The 24,169-nt window shown below is 37.4% G+C and overlaps 1 protein-coding gene across 1 annotated transcript in view; it reads right to left on the bottom strand.

Annotated features, from left to right (window-relative positions):
• LOC135711283 (uncharacterized) overlaps window positions 1-24,169 on the bottom strand; it is a 47,804-nt gene that overhangs the window by 16,113 nt on the left and 7,522 nt on the right. The window contains exons 3-8 of the mRNA XM_065234088.1: window positions 12,657-12,742; window positions 12,228-12,323; window positions 12,021-12,083; window positions 4,331-4,414; window positions 2,729-2,867; window positions 2,411-2,596 (exon numbers count right to left, since the gene is read on the bottom strand). Coding sequence (XP_065090160.1) covers window positions 2,411-2,596; window positions 2,729-2,867; window positions 4,331-4,414; window positions 12,021-12,083; window positions 12,228-12,323; window positions 12,657-12,742 — 654 coding nt within the window. The remainder of the gene's footprint in view (window positions 1-2,410; window positions 2,597-2,728; window positions 2,868-4,330; window positions 4,415-12,020; window positions 12,084-12,227; window positions 12,324-12,656; window positions 12,743-24,169) is intronic.

The following is a 24,169-nucleotide window of genomic DNA, read 5'->3' as shown; positions in this document are numbered from 1 at the left end:
ACACCTAAAAGAGTTATTTTATTGGTATTAAAAGACCTTAAAAATAACAAACTATGGTATTCTGGCATCTAAAAAACCCGAGCAGGAACGAATATCTCGATACCTTAAATTGGTATGAATGAGCCAGACATAAGAAAATGTTCCAACAATACCATTCCAATACCAAATTATGATAATGCAATACCACACAGGTATTCTTTTGGTATCCAAATATCAAATTTTGTTATTTTCAAAGTGTTTTGCATGTAATTTTTCGGTATTATTCTTTGATATTTTACCTCTTATGTCATGCTGGTCAATACCAAATTTAGGTATAAGATCAGAATTAGGTATTCATTAGTTATTTTCTCCTGCTCGGGAAGCGTCTGTTATCTGTCTGTTATTGTATTAACTAAATTATTTATTTGTTTGTTATTCGTAGAACATTTCTGAGGTATTATTATTGGTATTTTACCTCTTATGTCAGCCTCACTAATACTGTAATTAGGTTGCCAGTTATGCTATTTTCATACCTGAATTTGGTATTAATAAGTTATTTTTTCCTGCTCGGGAATAGGAACGTATAACAATGACTGGAAGGTCTACCCTATCTGCGGATCATTTTGCGCCCTCCCAAAATCCTCTTCTCTTCGTTTGTTTTTATCGCTTTCATTGTTTACAGTTTACAGTTAGACGCAGGGCGTCACAATACCAGCTTCAATCGATGAAATCGATGCGACGAAGAGCCTGCTTTCTTTTTCTGTTGAAATCGAGCAGCTTCGCAGCATTGTAGTATCTCGGTCGGTGTCTACAAACACATATTCAATCGATTGTCTCTCTGTCTTCCGTGGAATCATTCGTCTTTCTTTCAAGCTTTGGTGACGCGGACGAGTGAAAGAGCATTCGACTTTCATGGTTTCATCGTACATCACTGAGGTTTCATGACGCATATGATGGAAAACGTAAATAAATATTTAAAGCATTTCTAACGTGAAAACACTTGTAGATTACAAGTAGGGTAGAGCACTACTTCATCGTAATCGCCCATTTCCTTTCTATCGATCAGAAAAGATCAATAATATCAATGATTTCACCATGCACAAATCAATAATAGGTTTGTTTCGATGCGTTTGTTCATTAGCTACAACATAAATTCTATTAGAGCGCACACAGCAAAAAAATAATTTTGATATCACATCAAAGTGGATGCACTACAATCATGTCGAAAATTTCATGTAATTTTTATGACCACATAAATAAACAAATGCAGTAAAAGCAGCGTAATGTCAGTTCATGCATTGTATTAATGATAATTTTGTCCTTTTTAGCAAGTAATATTACACCATATTTTCGACATGATTGTAGTGCATCCACTTTGACGTGAAATCAAAATTATTTTTTTGCTGTGCACTGTATGAATATTTACAATCATTGTTCTCAAAACATAGGACGAAGACAATCTAATGGCGTTTCAATGCGTTAGGATGGAATTTAAACTCGTAGAATGAATTTAGAATCTGGAAGCAGTATTAGATTTTAAAAAATATCTCAACAATTTGTGACTCTTTATCAAATCTAACGGTTCGTATGGAAAGGTGAATAAATTTAGAAGTTATCTTTGACAGAAATATTCCATTCTTGTTGTTTAAACTCGTTTAGAAAAGAGAGGTAAAGCATGGGTTGTGCTTAGCAGGACGGAAATTAGATCAAAAACCCTAATGTGGTTAATTTATCTGGTTATGGTAAGCAAAACAACGAAGAGAAAATCCACAGTCAGCCTTCCATTCTACACGGTAAGAAAAAAGTACCCGACGGAAAGTTAACTTTTACCTACTTTTGACTAGTTTGTCTCCTTTTCTCCTTCTAATGTTGTCAAAAACGGAGGAGCAAAACCACCCAACCGTAGTAAAGTGTGGGAACCCAACGTTGAGTATAATCATATTTACCTACTGTTGGGTACAACTAACATACTTTTGGTTAAAAAGCCAGTGGAAAATTCCATACGAACTGCACATAAGTAAATGAAAATTACTTTGACCCGCTTTACCTACTTTTGGGTTCCTGCACTATAGTGCCGAGATGAGTGAAAAGAACTTAATTTTGGGTACTTTTTTCTAACCGTGTAATCGTGCTTCTTTTTCATTTTCGTTTCGTGCCGATAGCGTTACATAAATGATGCGTTAAACTACGTTGTATGAAAGAAACAAAAGTCGAGTATAAAATTCCTTTTTTGTTTCCTATTTGGCCTGGAACTACTCAACGTTCCTTTTATGGAGTGTTCCAATTATATCGGTAGACCATAATTGGAACACACCATAATAGGAACGTATAGCCATAACTGGTTCAGCTACTCTATACATTTTATGCCACATGTCAACTCACACTATCACCTCTCAACCGAATATCCGATGCATCTCCACAAATAACTTACCAGGAAGCGTTTCAATTGACATCATATGTCCGTTGGTTTTCCCTCCCTCCATCGGCATCACATTTTCCGGATGTATGACACCGCTGCAGCAAACTTTGGCCTTCTCCGTGGGATTGAATTTGACGTGCTTTTTCAGCAGCAGCGAGTTCTGCCTACTAAAGGCCGCAGAAGATTTAATCACCGTACCTGATGTATGTGTGTGTGTGTGTGTGTGTGTGAAAGAGAAAACGAATGGTTGTTAGGATCGTGTTTCTAGTTCAACTCTGTTTACGGAAAATCATAGCAAATAAAGATCGCTGTGCTGTTTGGATAACTCACCTCCCAGGAGAACCCCGTTGGCGTGCGTCTCCTCCGGTATCAGGGTACAGTTGGTATGCGGACACATCACTGGGTTGAGTATTGATTTCCCCGGGGGAAGGCAAGTGGCTGCCGGTGGACTGTACTGGATGTTAACGGACTGCGGGAGAGAATGGCGGAAAGTCGAGAAAGGAACCGAAAAATTGATGATTATTGAGAGCAATTCGCTGAAATCCTAACTAATTAGAGCATAAAACAGTAAATTGTGTGAAGTACGGTGTTAGCTGGAAGAAGATTGTTTTTGTCTAGTAGGTGGGTGTGGCTAAATGGCAAAGCGGTTAGTTGGAATTTTATTGCCTGTGTGTGTGAACACAAATGATATGAATGTCCTAATATTGTATAATGGATAATTGCATTGTCACAGATGGGTATTTTGATAATTCGGTGGGGCAGCTTGGCATTCCAGGCGTGTAATTGTTAATGCGTCGTTATGTCAATTGTAACGATCGAAGATATTTTTTACTTGAATAGAAGTTCAGAGCGGCAGAAAGTTTGCAGAATCGTAAATTTGTGTTTTGTAATGTCTTACAATTGCAGAGTTTTCTGATGGGATTTTCTGGATAAATTCAAAGGTACCTGCTCTAATTTCGATTGATAGCTGGTAAACTTGGATAGGAGCTACTGAAGGGATGAGGAGATAGCTAGCAAAACTTAGCATTTGTGAATGGAGGGAGGTGAGATGTGTCAAAAATATGTACTTCGTCAAAAATGCTTCGTCATTTTTTCAAGATGCTATACACCATGTTTCAGAACATCGAATGGCCGAATTTGAGGTTGCAAAAGCCGTCATTTCCCCTACAAGCACTTTTTTTTAATTTTTAATTAGAGTCACATTAACCGTCTTGGGTCATTCGTGATTTGTCCGGGGATGAGATTTAAGCTCGTGACTTTGGCCTGAGAAGTATAGATGGTAAACATTACGCCGGGGCCATCCCCAAGCTATCCGTTTTCCGGTTGCGAATTTACTTCGTAGAAAGTTAGAATTCTCACGAAGTCTACCGTGCTGTTTGTGAGGCAGATCAGCTGAACTGTGACCTGCAAACTGTTGAAAACAAAGTCACAGCGTGGAAGCCGAAGGAGTTGCATGGGATCAGTCAGTTGGAGCTAACGTTTGTCGACAAAGTGCGGTCGAATACGTGGTTGGAGCGTCCATCAATCGCGCTAGTGCAAATAGTGCTGATATAAGGCTAATATAAAAATTGAAAGCCGTATATCAGCCGTTTATTTCAAAAAGGGCCTTTATCGGGCTATTAACGGGCTGGGTGGTTACTTGCGTTGTCTCTAGAGACATTTCCGCTGTAATTTGTTCTACAGCTCAATCCAACAGTATTGACAAAATTAATCTCACCCCTCATTCATCATTAGTAGGCAATTGGCTTATGTTAGAGGACGGTGAAAACATAATTAGAACCAAAATTATTCCATCGTAGCATCTAAATTTCCAATTAACGTATGTTTGCAGTCAGATTTTAATTGGCTTGTTTTACTCGTCGATTATTAAGCTTACTTCATTGTACATTATAAGCAAAGAAAAAGAAAAAGAAAAAGTTGAATAATACTCACACTGGTGTAGGAATCGTCCTCGGCGGCTCCCCGACCTGCTTTGTACTCCTGGTATTGCGATATCACGCACAGCAGGCAATAGATCTGCAGGGAGACAAATAAAGGAATGAAATAATTTATTTCCCAACCGACAGACTATTTTCGCGGCCATCATTTCCCACGATGAGCGTAATTACGATATCAAAAAAATAAAAGACGGTAGCCATAGCGTTCTATCTCTTCATTGTTTAATGATGTCGTTTTTTCTCAGGGTCCTAAATTCTACAAATGAGCGTTATGTGATAAAAGTGGAAAGATGGAACTAGGGAAGTGTTGGATTATATTTCTTTCATGTTATGGATTAGAGGCACTTGGCGTTTGATGGTGGGATTAAAGCAGGCTAGGAACAACACCATGAAAGGTGCATAAATTCTGGTGAATTTTATTGGGTAGTTATGACAGAATTACTGTCACCAATAACTGAGGAGGATAATATAACCGGGATAAGGGTTTTATGTAGATGGAAATGAACCCAGAAAACGTTTCCTAAATACTCGACAGATGTGCTTAATTTAGTGTAAAAAGGTGTCTTAAAAAAGGACTCTTTGAGAAATAAAAAGACTTGTTCACACGACAGCCTATATTCCGTGATATAGTGTTTGGGGTCACCTTAAAAAAAAACATGCAAATGTTCATATCCCTGTCATTTTACGCTCAATTTTCGTTCGTTTTAGGCCATTTGAAAGGTATTGAATGGAGCTTACTTCAAAGGTTAAAGTTCACCCAAAGTTACAACATTTTTCAAAATTTACTCTGAAGAATCATGACTGATTTTCTAATAAATGGATTTGATTGACCAAATTTAGAAATGAAACTAGTAGTAGCACCCTTATTCTATACTCAATGATCCATCTATGTGAAAGTTTAATAGAAAAAATTGAAAATATTTAATTCATAAGAACATTTCACCAAACATTTACCAACATTTGTAAGTAATCCATGCTCATATGCGATTCCAGATGAATCCACAAATCCATTAATTTTAGAATTTTTTGATTTAGATGAAAATTTCCAGAAACGGTCCTCATGACCAAAACTGCCATTTTGCATCTTCAGATCACCATTTTAAATCAAGCCTTAATTCTGAGAAGAGCCTATAGAAAAACGTTAAGCTTATCTTCAAAAAACTGTTACTTGAAAAATGGGTTTCCAATCGGTTTGGTACCTTCGGAAATGTTGCAGAGAATATCCGGAACTATTTGGAGAAAAACTTCACTCCTAAAAAAATCAAGTTTTGTAATGAAAAATAAAAACATAAAAACCTTTTTTCTCAAAATTTATTTATTTTTATATATTTATACAATACAAGAATAATAGCACAAGTAATCTACTAGTGATTTTCAGAGTATATGCTACTATTACACTACCGATGTACCTATTAACCTAACTGAAGTAGTTGCTGCATAAGTTTTTGAATGTTGTTAAACTTCTTGCTGTCTTGCATTCCCTCGGTAGTTCATTCCATAATCGAAGCAAACGATAGCGCATCGATTCACTTAAAAATGTGTCGAGCATCTTGGCATGATTAAAACACTTGATCTAGAAGATTGTGAGTTAATATAGAAGTTTTGAAGATACATTGGACTTTCGTTTAAAATTTTAAAAGTTTGAATACACATTCTAAGTTTCATGTAGTTGATGAAATCGAAGCCGAGTAATAAATTAGAAAAGTTAGAAATGTGATAATAAAAACAATTTCTTTGTATTTGTCTTAGAAGTTAAACTAAAGGGAATATCCCCGTACAAAAATAACGGAACGATCAAGGATCTAGCCAGCTGAAGTCTGATATGTTGAGGCGTGGAGTGACGTAACAAAACTAGTGAGTGAAGCCTTCAATAAACTTTGCTGCACACAACATTAACTTGAGCATTCCAGTTGAGGTTGCAATCCATTACAATACCAAGATTTTTAATTGTGTCAGAATACATAATGATATCACCAAAGTGGGTGGGATATCCTGAATACCAGTTCGTTTTGATCTAAAAATAATAGTTTGTGTTTTTGCTCAGTTTAGAATAAGACCAATAGTTTCACACCATTTTAAGATGTTTTCTATATCACTATTTAATAATGATATAGTTTCAGAAATATTATTCAATTTGCCAGAGATGTACAGTTTGCAGTCATCTGCATATAAGTGAAATTTACAATTTAATAAAACGTTGGGCATATTTATACATCATTCATGAACATAGAAAAAAAGTAGGGGTCCCAGGAATGATCCCTGAGGAACCCCACTCAGAACATGCACGTAATTGGATTGCATGTTATTAAATTCAACGTACTGTGATTGGCCAGCCAAATATGATTCAATTAAATTCAAATTTTAAAACAACTAGCGAGTTTATTGCAGAGTTTCCGATGATCAATTGAATCAAAAGCTTTGCTGAAATCTAAGAGCGCCATCACGGTTAACATTTTTTTTTTATCAAGAGCATTTCTTAAATCGTCTTCAATTTTTATAAGAGCTGTAATTGTGCTGTAGTTCTTACGATAACCAGATTGTAAAGAACATAGCAGATTATGATTATTAAGATATTCGTTTAGTTGTTTGGATAGAATTGATTCCAAAATTTTCGACAGAGCACAAAGTATGCTAATAGGTCGATAATCCTTTTCTGTAGCTGGATTGTCAACCTTACCAATAGGAACAATCTTAGCCACTTTCCATGAACATGGAAATTCTGAAGTGGTTATACAAAAATTAAATAAGTCTGTGATGTAAGGTAGAGTGACACGTAAAGACACTTTCAAAATATTTAGAGGAATGAGATCAGTACCCACAGAATCACATGAAGCAGACGCAAACTCAGAAGTTTTTCATCGACGAGTGGAAGGCACTTTCCAAAGGGGAAGCTGTTTCGAGAAGATCTCCACTTCGATGGTTTAATCCATACATTTCCGACGATAACGTCATTAGAATTGGAGGGCGACTTGGTCATTCTGTACAGCGAGAGAATACGAAACATCCGATGGTGCTCCCTGCACGGCATAAGTTCACCCGAATGGTCCTCCAACATTATCATCTGCAGCTGATGCATGCTGTTCCGCAATTATTACAAGAGTCAACGTGTCTTTGGTCCGATTTATGTGAGACCCGTTCCCCGACGGCCGGTAGTCAAGCTATATGTTGCAGTTTTCGTTTGTCTTTGTACCAAAGCGGTTCATCTAGAGCTGGTAACGGACTTGAGCACAGACCGACTCTGGCAAGCTCTACGACGTTTCATTGCCAGGAGAGGAAAATGTCAAGACCTGTATTCCGATAATGGGACGAACTTCGTTGGAGCCATGACCAAGATGCAGGAGTTCTTGAACTTGTTACGGAGCTCAGACCACCGAGAAGCGGTCGTCAATAAGTGCGCAGAAAGGGGAATCCAGTGGCATTTCAATCCGCCCAGTGCACCACATTTTGGAGGACTGTGGGAGGCAACTGTACGATCAGCTAAAACCCACTTGATCAAGGTCGTGGGAGAAACACCGTTGTCGACCGAAGATTTGACCACACTTCTGGTGCAGATTGAAGGTTGCCTCAACTCACGACCGTTAACGCCGATTTCCGATGATCCCACAGATTTTGAGCCACTTCTTGATTGGCTCCTCATTACAGCAGTTCCCCGAGCCGAATCTGGAAGGCCTCGCATTGAACCGTCTGACTAAGTTCCAGCTAATCCAACGGATGCTGCAGGATTTCTGGAGAAGGTAGCGAAGGGAGTATCTGTGCCAGTTGCAGGGCAGATTTTAAGCGCTGGAAGCCCGCAATTAATATTGAGGTTGGCAAATTGATTACAATCCGGGATGATAATCTGCCACCGATGAAATGGCGAATGGGACGGATCGTTGAACTGCATCCAGGAAACGATGGAGTAGTGCGTGTTTTTACGCTGAAAACGGAAACTGGTATAATGAAACGTCAATTAGACAAACTGTCGTTGTTGCCTATCCAAGACGTTGACCAGAACTAGCAATCATCAGCGTAGACCCGAATCCTTTCCCATCTCGTTCCCATTAGAAAAGGATTTTTTTTTTATTTTCAGAAATTAGGAATTTCAGGGTGGGTGAGGAATGTTTGAGAATAACATTAGCCCAACCTAGCTACATCCTCGTACTGGCTATGCACAGTTCTAGATAGAGCTGGAATTAGGGCGTAACAGCTTTCGTAAACAATGACTTCTCTCGATGATTTATAGGAATTCAAGGCACGCCCACGCAAACCAACATAAAGGGTGATACGGTCAAAATTTGGTCAATATCAACTTGACGTATTTCTTTCAATTTTGCATTTAAAAAACCTGAATACCCCTCATTTTGAAGGTGTGTGTGTGTAGAATGTTGCTCCTATTTTGATTTTGGAATTCACTCTTCAGTTGTCAAAATGCCGTCCAAGCAAGAAGAGCAGCGTATCAAAATTTTGCTCGCACATCGCGATAATCCGAGCTACTCGCACGCAAAGTTGGCAAAATCGCTAAAAGTTGCCAAATCAACCGTTACAAATGTAATTAAAGTGTTTGGGGAACGTTTGTCGACAGCCAGGAAGTCTGGATCGGGGGGAAATCGAAAACCGGAAGCCGCTGAGACGACAAAGAGAGTTGCTGGTAGTTTCAAGCGAAACCCTAACCTCTCTCTCCGAGATGCCGCAAATAAGCTGGGTGTATCGTCTACAACCGTGCATCGAGCCAAAAAACGAGCCGGACTATCGACTTACAAGAAGGTAGTGACTCCAAATCGCGATGATAAACAAAATACGACGGCCAAAGCGCGATCCCGGAGGCTGTACACGACGATGCTGACGAAGTTTGACTGCGTGGTAATGGACGACGAAACCTACGTCAAAGCCGACTACAAGCAGCTTCCTGGACAGGAGTTTTATACGGCAAAAGGAAGGGGTAAGGTAGCAGATGTTTTCAAGCACATGAAACTGTCAAAGTTCGCAAAGAAATATCTGGTTTGGCAAGCCATCTGTACCTGTGGCTTGAAAAGCAGCATTTTCATAGCTTCCGGGACTGTCAACCAAGAAATTTACGTGAAAGAGTGTTTGAATAAACGTCTGCTGCCTTTCCTGAAGAAACACGGTTGTTCCGTACTGTTTTGGCATCTTGCCATTACGGTAAAAAGGCCATGGAGTGGTACGCCGCCAACAACGTGCAGGTGGTTCCCAAGGACAAGAACCCTCCCAACACGCCAGAGCTCCGCCCAATTGAGAAATACTGGGCTATTGTCAAGCGGAACCTAAAGAAGACCAAAAAAACTGCTAAGGGCGAGCAGCAGTTCAAGGCAAACTGGCTTTCTGCGGCGAAGAAGGTGGACAAGGTGGCTGTACAAAATCTGATGGCAGGGGTCAAGCGTAAGGCCCGGCAATTCGGATTTGGAAAAGCGGAAGCCTAACTGAATATTTTTCCTGAATTTTATACTAATTGAACTTGAAAAAGAAATTTAATTTGATTTTTTAAATAAACGATTTCACCGATTTACACGCGTTTTACCTTGACCAAATTTTGACCGTATCACCCTTTAACCATCGGGTAGGGGAAGTCAACCTCTACCCGATGGTGATGTAGATTTGCGTTGGCTAGCCTTGACTTTCTAGAAATCATCGGAAGATGTCACTGTTTACAAAAGCTGTTACGACCTAATTCCAGCTCTATCCAGAATTGTGACCTACTTCCAACGAGGTTGCTGCATCGCTTATTGTGTTCTCAGCTACACACCGAGCAGAGGATAGATGGTCATTGAAGGCGAGAGGGATTGGATCGTTTCGCTTGTATATGGGTGAGCAATTCAGGAGCGATAACGGGAGCGGTCACCCCCATGGAGTCTCAAATTCTCTAACAAATCTTTCTAACTGTTTTTCACAAGAAGAAAGTGTATTTATAGATACTTTTATCTCAAGAAGTTTAAATATACTAGAACTTAAAAGCATTATATGATCCATATATTTGAATGGGAGTAAGTCTTTCATTGTCGGATAAATATAATGAAAATGGGGGAGAGGTAGCTCATCGATTCTTCCGGTTCGCCTCCTAGCATCGTGCTATAAGGTACCAGGCGATAACCAGGGTAGTTGATCGATAGCTCGATGACGTCATTTCGTTGGCGTCTGCAATGGGAAATTCTCATAGCAGGCGTTGACGATGGGACGTTGTCGAGTTGTTGAATAGCAACTATCGTGGGAACTCACCGATTACCTGTCGATCTGCCAAATTTGGAAAGACGTCTGCATTAAATTGTCTCATATAATAATATTCCGCCCACTATATCACAAGAAATTGCGAGTAGCTGAGTGGAATGGAGATAAGTTAAGCATTGGGTACAGGAGCAAGTCTCACCTGGGTGGTGCCAAAAGATGAGCGCAATAGAAGTTGCCATAAGGCACGGAATGAGACTATTGCATGGCTGGGTAGTCAAAGTCTTCCATTCGTTAGTCATTTCAGGTGGATTAGAACAGGTTTAGGTGGGCGTTGGCCAGATTTGGATTTTTCAGATGTAATCCTGGATAGGACCCTGTCATTGAACGTCGCGTGAAAGTGGAACTTAATGAAGGCCTAAGTACTTTTTCGTAGTTTTTAGTTTTCGGATTTGAAAGATCGTCGGTTACAGTGGCCTGCTTACTGAGCAGAAAAACGCGGTCCCAGGTCCTTACATATCAAAGAGATTTATGGTAAAATCGCTTGTGTATCGTGTATTTTGCGAAACTCGTTGTTGTCGTTGGTTCCGGGTTTGAATGGATACACAAATTTGAGCAACGGTATTATGTGATATGAGGGGCTCGGTGGCCTTAGAGCAACCGTTTTTGCTTACTGAGCAGAACATCATGAGTCTAATCTCAGGCCCATCCACATTCAAGATTCGTCAATCGTTTTATTTGTTAATATGACTACATGGTAATAACAGCAACTCGGTGATTAAAAAGGTGCTCGTCTGCCTAGTGGCAAACGTTTTTGCTTACTGAGCAGAAGACCGTGGGTTTAGTCCCAAGCTCCTTCGCGTTATATAATCGTTAGGACATCAATTCAGCTTATCGTTTACCAAAACGAACCCTGCTGCAAACCCAACCCTCTTATCCAACATCCCAGTGATTCTTCGTGGAAGTGCAGAGGTGTTCTCGGCTTCCATCAAATCGAGTGTCATGTCAACACAATCCTTCCCATTCCTTTCTTGACCTGTGTTCGGGCGCGGCCATTTATTATAATCCAGCCTTGAAGATTTTTTATCTTCTGGAATAAACATGTTCTACATTTAAAAGGTGAGAAGCTACGAGATCCGGGTCCGCTCCATAGTATCATAGAGGTAACTCTAAGACTAGAAGGTCCCGAAATAACGTGTTCAACTTTTTTGCTCAGCTCTGGTACTCTCTTCGGTCCCAAGCTAGTCGATTCACCCCTCGAAACATAGGAAAATCCAATAAGATGGCGGGTTTATTATAAGAAAATCTATAAATTCTTCCTTCATTATTCATAATACTCACAAAAATAACAAACATTGAGTATCGTGAGTTTTCTACAAAAATTACTACCTTTGTTTTTCTATTAAAAATTTGCATTCGATGATATGATTAATCTACCACCAACAATGCAACCATGAAACTTAATGCAATAACAAACCAAGATTATGACAGCCCGAAATTAAACATCACGTAATAAGTAATCTACTCACATTAAGACACATTATGAAGAAATCCACAGTGAACAGCATCGCCGTGACCGGTTCGAACTGCAACTGGAAGAGACGGACACAAAGAAATCAATGTTCGATCAAATTATACAAATAGGTGGGCAATAACTGTAACTAATAGGATCCGATTCATCTTTTCGCTCCTCGTCCGTTCCGAGCAGCTCACTCCAAAAAGTGCCATCAACTTACCGTCTGTATCACTATGAGATAGATGAAGTAGACACACTCCACCAGCAAGTTGGCAATCATCACTACAATCCATGGCAACAGCAAAGCTCGTTTATCCTTCGGGCCGTTGTGGGATGGTATTCATTGTGGATGGCAATTCATGGAAAGCGAATGTGGGGGTAGGAGAGCAAACAGAAAAGAAAATCAAAAAGTTTCTATTAGTCAATCTAAGTGCAATGGTTTTAGTTCATATCGGAATGGCAGATTGTTTGGAAGTGATAAATACAAGGTTTGGTGCTGAGCAACCGCAATCCTAATAATGCAGATTTAAAGGGAGAAAGCTGTTTATTAGATAATTTTCCTCTGCCAAGCTGCCAATTGTTTGCACAATCCGCAAATTAGGAAGTCAGTGGTTGAAACCTGGAATGAAGCATGATTCAATTAACTTACCATTCTCAGTCCGAGCACCACTAGAACCGATGAAATCACTCCAAGGCTGGCGAATGCAAGCAGCAGCACGTTGAATATCACAGTAACTGAAAAATGGAAAACGGGAATGAGAAAGCGCCCTGTTTGTTGGTTTGAAAATTGATAATTCTTGTCAGTCACGAAACATTGGCATTGTTGTATATTTGAGTGAACGTTACTTTTTCAATGTGATTTAATTTGACTAAAATCAAGTTTCAGTGTACAAAGTCAGGCCAATGAGGTTTAAATTTTAAATGATTATCTGATTTGAGTTCTGTGGAGCGAACATTTCAAAATTTGCATCAGTCTAGGGAGTGTGCTTCACCCGCACTGTGGACGTGAAAAGTTGAAATTGATTTGAAAATTTCGGATGATTTGCTTTTCAGGCTTGAGGGGATTATTTTGTTGTTGTGCATCCTGTATTGTTGGCACCAAATTCTCATTAATTCTCATCTTTTCGCATACGATTTTTTCAGTATTCTACATTTTATCAATATCATCAGTCATAATGTATTGTCGTAGCAGGACCATTTCCGGACAACCAAAGCGCTTTTGAGTCAGAAAATGTAACGATTCCATTCCATTCACTTGCAATCTGTGCTTATTGTTTTATGTCCTATGGTTCCTATAGGAAATATGATTTCATGCCATTTCTGGTAGCTTTGTACCCGGGTCTGTCATTGTGGTTACTCATGGTTACTCCATGAGTAATTAGCTCCGAAAATCGATTTGTTTATTTTATTCATTCAATTCTAATTGGCCGCAGAAAAAACTTATAAAAACTGTGCACCAAAATGCATAAGGGATGTTTCGAATTACTGTGCACTAATATCAGCAAAATTGCGTTGCAAATATACTGAACATAACATAAGTTCAATCAGCAGCGCCTTTAAAAATGGAATTGACATATTACAAATTCAAGAGAAAGCAGTTGAAAAATATTCCGCTTACAAATGTTCTATGAAAAATGTTCTGCACTCATCAGGTTTAAAATTGGTTGCGCTCATCAGGTTCAAATAAATAAACAGGTTGATTCTATTCAATCAAAGTGTTTTGTTACTTTATACGGGAAGTTTAATATTTTCAGAGGTGGGAAGAAATGCTATACTAATATCAACATGAAGCTTTAGTGCGATAATTTGTTAGCTGGAAAAGTTCTGACGAGAATAGATTGATATGTTTATTAGAGTACGGCAGTGTGAAAGTTGATTAGAAGTTTAAATTGAGTATTGTGCACCATCTAGGGAGTCATATTGCACGCCTCACTTCGGTACCTGTCCAACTCCAGATCCGTACTTCATTCCCATACACACATCCGATGGTATTATTCATGGGACCGGATAATATAGGAGAAATACTGTACTCCCGCAGTGTGTATGCTATGATCCCGGTCCAATCACTTTCTTGTGGACTGTAATGTTTTCGGCGGTTCGGTTGTTCAATTTATAAGTCATCCCAACTAACATTTTCAGCATTATAGGCCAACCTTTCCAGCGTTGTGCTGTAAAGTAGCTGAAACAAAGCTGTAGATACAGCTACAAGCAGAAGCTTGCAAAATAGTTTTGGAGAGCGTTAACTCAACTTTTTCACAACCATTATACATTTGTGCTAATGTAACTTCTTTGCAACTATTAATCAACTTTCAATTTTTAGCTTCAAAACAAAGCTAATAAAGCGAATATATAACTTACTTGATGGCTTCTCAGCAACCAACAACTCGTACTCAATAACATAAACAGCAAAAGTGCTTTTTCAACAACTAAACAACCTTTACTCAACTAATTCACTGTGTAGCGCTACTTTGGAAGCTATTTTACAGTCAACTAGGTTTATTTTTAGACTTGTGCAGTTTTACAGCTTTTACTCTGCTTCTTTACAAAGCTGAATTGACTAGTCGAGAAAAGTGATTCATGTGCACTATTATAAAGGCTAAGCAATCTTGTTGTAGAAAGGCATGTGAATTTGTTTACATCAGTTCAAGGTGTTGGCGTAGCGAAGTTGGTAGTATCAAGGTTCGCCAATACGGTCGTCTCGAGTTCGATTCCAGGTTCAGGTACAGTGAAAATAATTTGGTGGTTTGCTGATAAATAATTTCGATTAATTTAATTCACAGTAAAATAAACATGATAAATTCCTCCAACAAAAAAAAGCGTAAAAAATATTTAACCTGGCGTTAAGAGAAAGCTGTGTAGTAATTATTGGATAATCGGGTAAAGGTTGAGTAAGCGCCTTTCAAGTTCACACACAAATAAACAGTAGGATAACAGCTGTATAGAAGCGTAAATAGATATGCAATAAGAGCTTGTCCCAACCATCACAATAGCCATAAGTAGCTAACTAAGTTCGCCAGATTTGCTTGTAAAGAGGTTGAGTAAAGGTTTCCTCATATCGTATAACATTTGCATATAGCTTGTGGCTGTATAAATGAAATGAGCAAAGCGTTTACATTGCGAAAATTGTTAGTTTGGATGCTCTGATGACGGTTGGTACAAATCTGTGTATTTTGTTATTTGTTTTTGATAATGAAACCTATCAGTTGGTTGCCGTATGATGCTAAAGGAAACCCGAATAAAAATTTACCATCCAAAAATAATAGAATTAATTGTTACAATGCAATAAAGCCTACTGTATCAACAATAAATGTTATTGTCAAAAATAATAAAAATACAAAAGAACTTATTGTTATGTACAATATAATATATTGTTAATGAGACATTTACAATAGAAAAGGGGGGTTGTTAGTTGCCGTAACCATAAAAAATAAAAAAAAATCTCGAACAAATTTATCTCATTACAATAAATTTTATTATTTTTTTATTGTGCAAAATTTTGTTTCATAGAATTTGTTGTAAACCTATTGTGGTGACTGTTGGATTATTTGACCAATACAATAGATTTACAATAAGATTAATTGTCAACAATAGAATCTGTTGTATTTTATTGATATTTTATTGTAATTTTATGGTTATTTTTATCCGGGAAACCAATTGCTGTAAATCAGTTCGAAAAATTAGTGTACATTTCTGTTCAATAGGATGCACATAAACGGAGCGTCACATAGGGGAAATGGCTCCAATGTTGCCCTAAGGATCTAAGGTTGGGCCCATCGCTAAAAATTTGCTATGCTATTGCGGTACATCTGAAAGAGGCCATTGTGATCATTGGGTCTGAATATATCCACCATTGATCTTATAGTAAAATTTTAATGTGATTTGAGGTGTCGCATGATGAGTTTTTGATATAGCAATCTTTTGCGAATTCTGCAGTGGAATCTGGAATTCACATTTTTGTTCATATCTTCGGAACCATAAATCTGATCGGGACAAAAATCAATAGCGATCTATGGGGATCTAAAACACAGTCATACAAACTAACATACTCATACATACATACATACATTGGGGCATGAAGTAGTTCGCCTCCTCGTGGTGTGCCCTGGAAACGCTAATTATCGAACCCAAGGGAGAGACATTGCGGATAAACGAACTACAGCAGAGTAAGGACGCTGGAGCCCCATCCAGCTCGTCCCACGAGGTCGAAAAGCCCTGCACAAACCCTCGTTGTGCAAAGGCAGGAGTGACACCTGGTTCTTAAAGTGTAGACGACTCTGATCAAGTCGCAGCACACGCAGCTGGTAAGCGGTCACATCTGTCCTGTCCTGCCGTGGACAGTTGGCTGGCTCTCACGTCTGCTCTAGAACTCAGGCGAACAATTAACAGCGAACAATAAGAGGAAGGCCCTGCACAGCTGCTCACTGTGCAGTAGCAAGTGTCACGTCTGTAACACACCACAAGTGTGATGCGCCATAGCACAACCGGCTCCCTCCCATGATGTAATGCTTTCGGGCGGTTCCGGGGAGGGCAAGGGCCAAGAGCACAGGGTAAGAGGGTCGGGAGCGCTACTTCTCCCATCCCCACACCCTGAGTTATCTTATATACATACAAACATACATACATACATACATACATACATACATACATACATACATACATACATACATACAGAAACATTTTCCGATCCCGTTGAAATGAGTCTATTGGTCTACACTTGGCGATGACTGTTAGCTCAAATGAGTGACCAAATCAGAATTTTGAATATCGCCGTTTATGGAGATGGTGTCTTCGGTGAAATTGCGGACAAGTATTGTGCCTTTCAATAAAAAAATATACACTGTACACAATTATATTATTCTTTAAAAAAAATCCAAATTATAGAAAAATAAATAATTTTACTCAAAATGCAGTTTTTAATTTTTTTATTATTTATATTGTTGTTTAGATAAAGTGCTACCCACTGACAATTTGTATTTGCTGGGCAATTCTTAACCAAAAATGTTATGAATTATTGAAAAAAGTACTTTTTTCCAAAATCATAAAAAAAAACATAAAATTTATAAAATAACACAATAGTAGTAATAATTTATTAATTTATTTGGATATTTGCGATCAAGTGAATTTAGCTATCAGTACTACATTTGAAGAATATAATGCAAAACAAAACATGAAATAAAGTCCTGTCCTAAAGAAGTTCTTTGAAGAAGTTTTACGTAAAAACCAAATTAAAATCTGACATACATCAATAATGCATCTCGACGAAAATGTCGGTGATAGCTCGGAAAAAAACTGCAATCTATTTGCAATTTTTCTTAAGAAATCTATGCGACATTTTCTGAAGAAGATCGCGACCGTTATTTATATTGCATTTTTTTTCCAGAATTTTCAAGGGACATTGGCCTCAATCAATGCAGGATATTTTGCAGGCTTTAAAAAACTTAGATGCCTCAAAAGGTCCTGGACCTGACGGAATTCCTCCAGTATTTATTAAATGTCTAGCAATGGAACTCACTGCTCCAATGTTTTGGCTTTTTAATATGAATCTGGAACCTTCCCAAAAATTTGGAAAAGCTCATTCCTAGTGCCTATACGAGCCGGAAAATTTGACAAAACAAGTGACGCCACGCAAAAAATTCAAGAATGTGACCAAGGAAAACCCTAAAATACCATGCAAGCACAAGTCTTCATGGCTAGAGGAAATCATCCACAACGTGGTCGTGGACGTGGAAGATTCAATGGTGAACGTGGATATCATAGCTAAAACACCCGAAGTGGATGGCAAAACAATCAACAACCAATATATAACAACTATAATAACCAACAACAATACAGATTTTCTAGTCAGCGAGGACAAGGAAATCGAAGAGGAGGGTATGGAGCACCAAGGTACTTCAACCCGCAACAACGACAACAACAAGCGATGTATTACGCACAAACTAATCCACAAGATTTACAGCAAATACAGCAACAACAGCATCAACAACAATATGTGCAACCAGCACAATATCAAAACACAAGTACTCAACAACAAATTACTAACCAACCAACTCTGCAACAACAAGTTAACCCAAATGTTTTAGGATTGCAGTGTGGACAGCGTACACAATAAACGTGTCCATATCAAATTATGTATATTTAGACATAGACCTATCAGGCTCGAAATGTACTTTCATAGTAGACACCGGATATGATATATCTATTGTCAAAATAAATAAAGTAAAAGCAACGCAAATTTATTATCCCGAAGAAAAATGTATTATATCTGGGATTGGACTGATTGGGTAGTACTTTCGCTAACATAAAAGTCGAAGCTACACAAATTGAGTACAAATTCCATATAGTTAATGATGATTTCCCGATACCTACAGATGGAATCTTAGGAAGGGACTTTTTAACAAAGTATAAATGCAACATAAATTACGAGCCATGGTTACTTACATTTTCAATAAACCAAAACGAAATCTCAATCCCCATAGAGGACAATTTCAGAAACACTATATTTTTACCTGCTCGACATGAAGTGGTTCGTTACATACCAACATTAGGGTTGAAAGAAGATATGGTTGTACATTCACAGGAAGTTCAACCTGGAGTTTTCTGTGGAAACACAATCATATCGGCAAAACAACCAATATTCACATTTATTAACACTACTAACAGTTCAGTGTTTACAACTTATTCAGAATTTAAGCTTAAGTTGCAATCACTTAAAAACTTTCAAGTGATTTCACCTAAAGGTTACTCGTCAGATAAAAATGAAAGGTGTAAAAAAATTTTAAAGAAAATAGATACTAATCATATTTCCCCACATGCAAGGAAAGAACTAGAAAAATTAATAATGAATTTTGAAGATGTTTTCAATATGGAAGACGAAAAATTAAGCACCAATAATTTTTATACGCAGAACATCAGTTTAACTGACAATGTTCCAGTGTATATACCCAACTATAAAACAATTCACGCCCAAGGTGAAGAAATTGAAAAGCAAGTTCAAAAGATGTTAAAATAGGAAATTATTGAACCCTCAGTTTCATCTTACAATTCCCCGATATTACTTGTACCGAAGAAATCGGACAATTTAGAGAAAAAATGGCGTTTAGTCGTTGATTTTCGACAACTAAACAAGAAAATTATGCCTGATAAATTTCCACTACCTAGGATTGAGAGTATACTAGATCAACTAGGTAGGGCAAAATATTTCAGAACGTTGGATTTGATGTCTGGATTTCATCAAATCCCTTTGGACGAAAATTCTAGAAAATTTACAGCATTTTCAACAAATTTTGGCCACTATCATTTCAAGAGCTTACCATTTGGACTGAATATTAGCCCAAATAGTTTCCAGAGAATGATGGCGATAGCAATGGCAGGTTTAACACCTGAAAGAGCATTTATTTACATAGACGACATAGTTGTAATTGGATGTTCACTGAAGCATCATTTATCAAATTTAGCATTAGTGTTCGAACGCTTGAGAAAATATAACTTTAAATTAAACATTTCGAAATGCAAATTTCTTAGAACCGAAGTAACTTATCTCGGTCATAAGATTACAGACAAAGGTATATTACCAGACGAGTCAAAATTTGAAGCTATTAGGAACTACCCAGTTCCTAAAAAAGCAGACGACGTGCGTAGATTCGTTGCTTTCTGCAACTACTGTCACAAGTTCGTCGAAAATTTCGCTAACATAGCATTTCCATTAAATCAACTTCTAAAGAAAAATGCAACCTTTCAATGGACAGACAAATGCCAATTTTCATTTGATCTTTTAAGACAACAACTAATGTCACCAAGGCTACTTCAATACCCAGACTTTACCCGAAAATTCGTACTAACGACATATGCTTCTGATATTGGATGCGGAGCAGTCTTGTCACAAGTTACGGAGGCAGGTGATCAACCTGTGGCTTTTGCGAGTAAAACCTTTACTCCAGCAGAGCGAAACAAACCGGTAATACTAAAAGAACTAACAGCCATACATTGGGCCGTAAATTACTTTGAGGCTTATCTGTATGGTAGACGCTTTACAGTACGAACAGATCACAGACCACTTGTCTATCTGTTCAATATAAAAAACCCAACTTCAAAACTAACTAGAATGCGTATCGATCTTGAAGGATTCGACTACGACGTTGTATATATTAAAGGTAAGGAAAATGTAGCAGCTGACGCTTTATCGCGTATTGTTACTACATCAGAAAAATTAAAGCAATCAAATATATTATTAGTAAATACCAGGACAATGACCCGTAGAAACGCGCAAATAAGATATAAAAAAGAAGAAAATATTCATGAAAAAAGAGACATTGATACTAAAGAAAAACACACTTGTCGCATGATACTAAAGAAAAACACACTTGTCGCATTCGTGCATCAAGATGTAAGAAATGGAAGCCAAGCCTTAGAGTTTGCTCTTCCAGAAATCGAAAAATATGCAAAAAGAAATAATACAAAGAAAATAGCGCTTTCTGCAGCAGATTTTATATTCCAATTGGTACCAATGAACTATTTTAAAATGATTGCAAATAAAGTATTAAACTATTTGCAAATAATTATTTATAATGAACCAACATTCACTAATAACACGAAAGACATACAAACCATTTTAAATAACCATCATAATACACCAACAGGAGGACATGTAGGACAACACCGCTTGTATCTACGTCTCCGAGAAATATACAAATGGCATGATATGAAAGGATCTATTGCTCAATTCGTTAAGGCCTGCGAGTTGTGCAGAAGAAACAAGATTATCAAACACACTAGACAACCAATGACAATCACAACAACACCTTCAAGAGCATTTGAAGTTATTTCCATATATACGGTAGGACCACTACCTAGAACCATTAATAACAATCGTTACTGTATTACTATTCAGTGCGATTTAACAAAATACATAGTTATTATCCCAATGCAGAATAAAGAAGCTAATACAATTGCGAAAGCTTTAGTAGAACGCTTTATCTTAATTTACGGAAATTTTCTAGAAATGCGATCTGATCAAGGAACCGAATACAAAAATGAGATTCTTGAACAAATTTGCAATCTACTTCAAATCAAGCAAACATTTTCAACTCCTTATCACCCCGAATCAATTGGATCATTGGAGAGAAATCACAGGTGTCTTAACGAATACCTGCGATCATTCACCAACGAACACCAATCAGATTGGGATGATTGGATAAAATACTATGAATTTTCTTACAACACAACCCCACACACCGATCATAATTATACACCGTTTGAATTAATTTTTGGAAGAAAAGCCAATCTTACACAAGAATGCATCAAAAACAACAAAGAACCAATATTTAATTTCGAAATCTACAAGAATGAACTACAATACAAACTAAAATTATCTCACGAAATCGCAAAACAAAAACTATTAGAACATAAATCTCAAAGAAAAAAGCAATACGATGAAGTTACAAATCCTATTATAATATCTATTAACGAATGTGAATGTTCCCAGCTATATGCTGTGGAGTGCAAAATTCGGTTAGAACTAGTTATAAATAATTAAGCATTTATAATTCCAAACCAAAATTTATATCTTCATAACTAAAAACACATATTGTAAAACAAAATCAAAAAAATCTGTAACAGACAATCCTTTGAAAGAGACAACTGGAGACGGACAATTTTTTTCTAAGAATAATTTCATTTCATTACATTACTCTCCCTAAGGGGGATGGTGTAGTATACCATTCTCACATAGCTAACAAAACCCCAATCAATATGAACCATGCTAATAAATTATCCACTCCAGGCACCGAGCCATCGCTCGGGCAAGCATGCAATTATGCAACTTTACACGACCCATGTGTTTGTCACTCGTCACTAGAACTGCAGCGCTCCCTCGTCCTCTTTCACCCTTCCCGGGTGGGCCAAGGTTGTTCGCGCAACAAGAAAGGTTTCGAATGACAACGCCGGGCGCTCAACTAAAATATAACCATTATTTCCGATATTGCTAGGATGCGCATTTTTGGTGTCACTCCAGTCGTCTCACTCTTTTTCCCAAATGACTCTTTTCAACATTCATGAATCAATGTAACTAAAACTGTATAAAAGGAAAATGCATTTCAATAAACAAAAAGATTCTTAGTCTGAAGCTCGACCCGACTTCACAGTTGGCTTATCGAATAACTTCACAAAATAAGAAGCTAGTATTCTCTTTACGACCCTACTACTGGTTCTCCTAGCTAGGCTCGCTAAAGTTGAGAAAGTCCCGTATGTGATTCGGTATGTGCGCGCGTTAATCCTTTAACTCTATAAAGAAGTCTAGTGTTCATAGACTAACTTTCATAGACCATTACAACACAATTATTCACAGAGCAAATAACATGCTAGGCTTTATCAAGCGCTTTTGCTATAGCTTTCAGGACCCATTCACAATTAAAACACTATATATTTCCTATGTGAGGTCAATACTGGAATATTGCAGCATTGTATGGTCTCCTTTTTCAATCACGCAGGAAGAAAGATTAGAATCCGTACAAAAACAATTTCTATTATACTTCCATCATATGAAGCACGCTGTATGCTTATAAACAGACAAACATTAAAAGAGCGTCGTGAATATGCAATGGTTTCATTTGTAGACGATACCGTTTCGCAGCGCATTGACCCCACAGAACTTTTATCAAAATTAAATTTCCATGCACCTACTCGGCAACTCCGAAATCGAAATTTATTTGCCTTAAAACATCATCGCACAAATTATGCAAAATATGGGCCATTAAACCGCATGATGGCCTCTTACAATCAATACTGCGAAACCATTGACTTTACAATGTCTCGGCATAAACTTAAACAATATTTTTACTCCATAAGGCATTATAACTCATAAAAAAAATAGGAAAGCTGACACTGCTTAATTTTTATTGAAGACACTATTATACTTTTAACCTCTTTTCCAAAGTTGACGAAATAAATAAATAAACAAATTTAAGAATACAAAACTGTATTCGAATATGTACTAGTCTACGTTTATTGACGAAATAAATAAATACATGAAAATACATCCTACAATTATCGAATATCTTTCAAAGGGTGTTATTATAAAAAAAAACACCTTAAATTTACACAAAAAAGCTCTTAGTGCTTAAATTGTCCAAAGTTGTTATTTTCGAGATATTCGTACATAGCAAAAAAAATCTGAATTATAATTGTGATGTAAACATTCATTCACGTAAACTTGCATTTCATTTCACGAAAACGAGCAACTAGTAAGCAATGTTGTTTACAAATATGGGCTTTTGTATACAATATTTGCAACATTTTATGAAATGTCGCAGAACTTTACACGATTTATAATGTAAACTTAGATGAGATATGACGCTCCTTTTATGTGCATCATGTTGAACAGAAATTACACAACTTTTTCTAACCGTTCAGGTTAAAATTCAATTATCGCATAATTTGAGCAATTTTCACCCTTTTGAGATGTTGTTCGTGAGTTTCCAATCTTGGAAATATGTTTAACGAAAAACCCAATTAATTTTCTTCTACTTTGCGGATCACAGTTTTTCAATCATACACAGCTAAAAAATAGTAGTGTAAATTTCCGTTACTATGATGTACATAAATGGAGTGTCATATATCATACAATTTGAGATTATAGATCGTGTAAATTTATGAGACATGTCATGCAACATCCCATATATTGTATGCAACTGTCCACTTTTGTTTGCAACATTTCTTGCAAGTTGCTAGTTTACATGTATGAATATTTGCATGCATGGATGTTTACATCGCCAGTAAAATTCAGAATTTTTTTGTGTGTACGCATGCGTTAAGATATAATTAATTATGCGGAAGATACAGTATGGGAAAAGTGTATTTTCCTATTTGACCCCATAAACGGCTAGCTAGTTTCGAAGACCACGGTGGAATAGAATACAACCATAAATACGCGTATTTCGTCTACAATGTGCAGACTTCTTCAGTGTCTTGTACTAATACTCGTATACTTGAATTGTTCTTGCTTCACAATATTGTTCATTAAGCTCTGCCGCCATAGTTTTATATTCTTCTGATGTTACAAAACCAAATGATAAACTCGTCAACTCTTCCTTTTTTCGATTATTTGCCCAGTTATATAATTCTATGGCATTTTTAATTGGATGTTATCTGGCTAAATTGGCTCGTGTA

Source organism: Ochlerotatus camptorhynchus, unplaced genomic scaffold (assembly GCF_037179485.1).
Source record: "Ochlerotatus camptorhynchus isolate MF236.1 unplaced genomic scaffold, CSIRO-AGI_Acam_v1.1 ptg000429l, whole genome shotgun sequence".
Lineage (NCBI taxonomy): Eukaryota > Metazoa > Arthropoda > Insecta > Diptera > Culicidae > Ochlerotatus > Ochlerotatus camptorhynchus.
The sequence above is the reverse complement of the archived record's forward strand: the minus strand, read 5'-3'. Positions and strand labels throughout refer to the sequence as shown.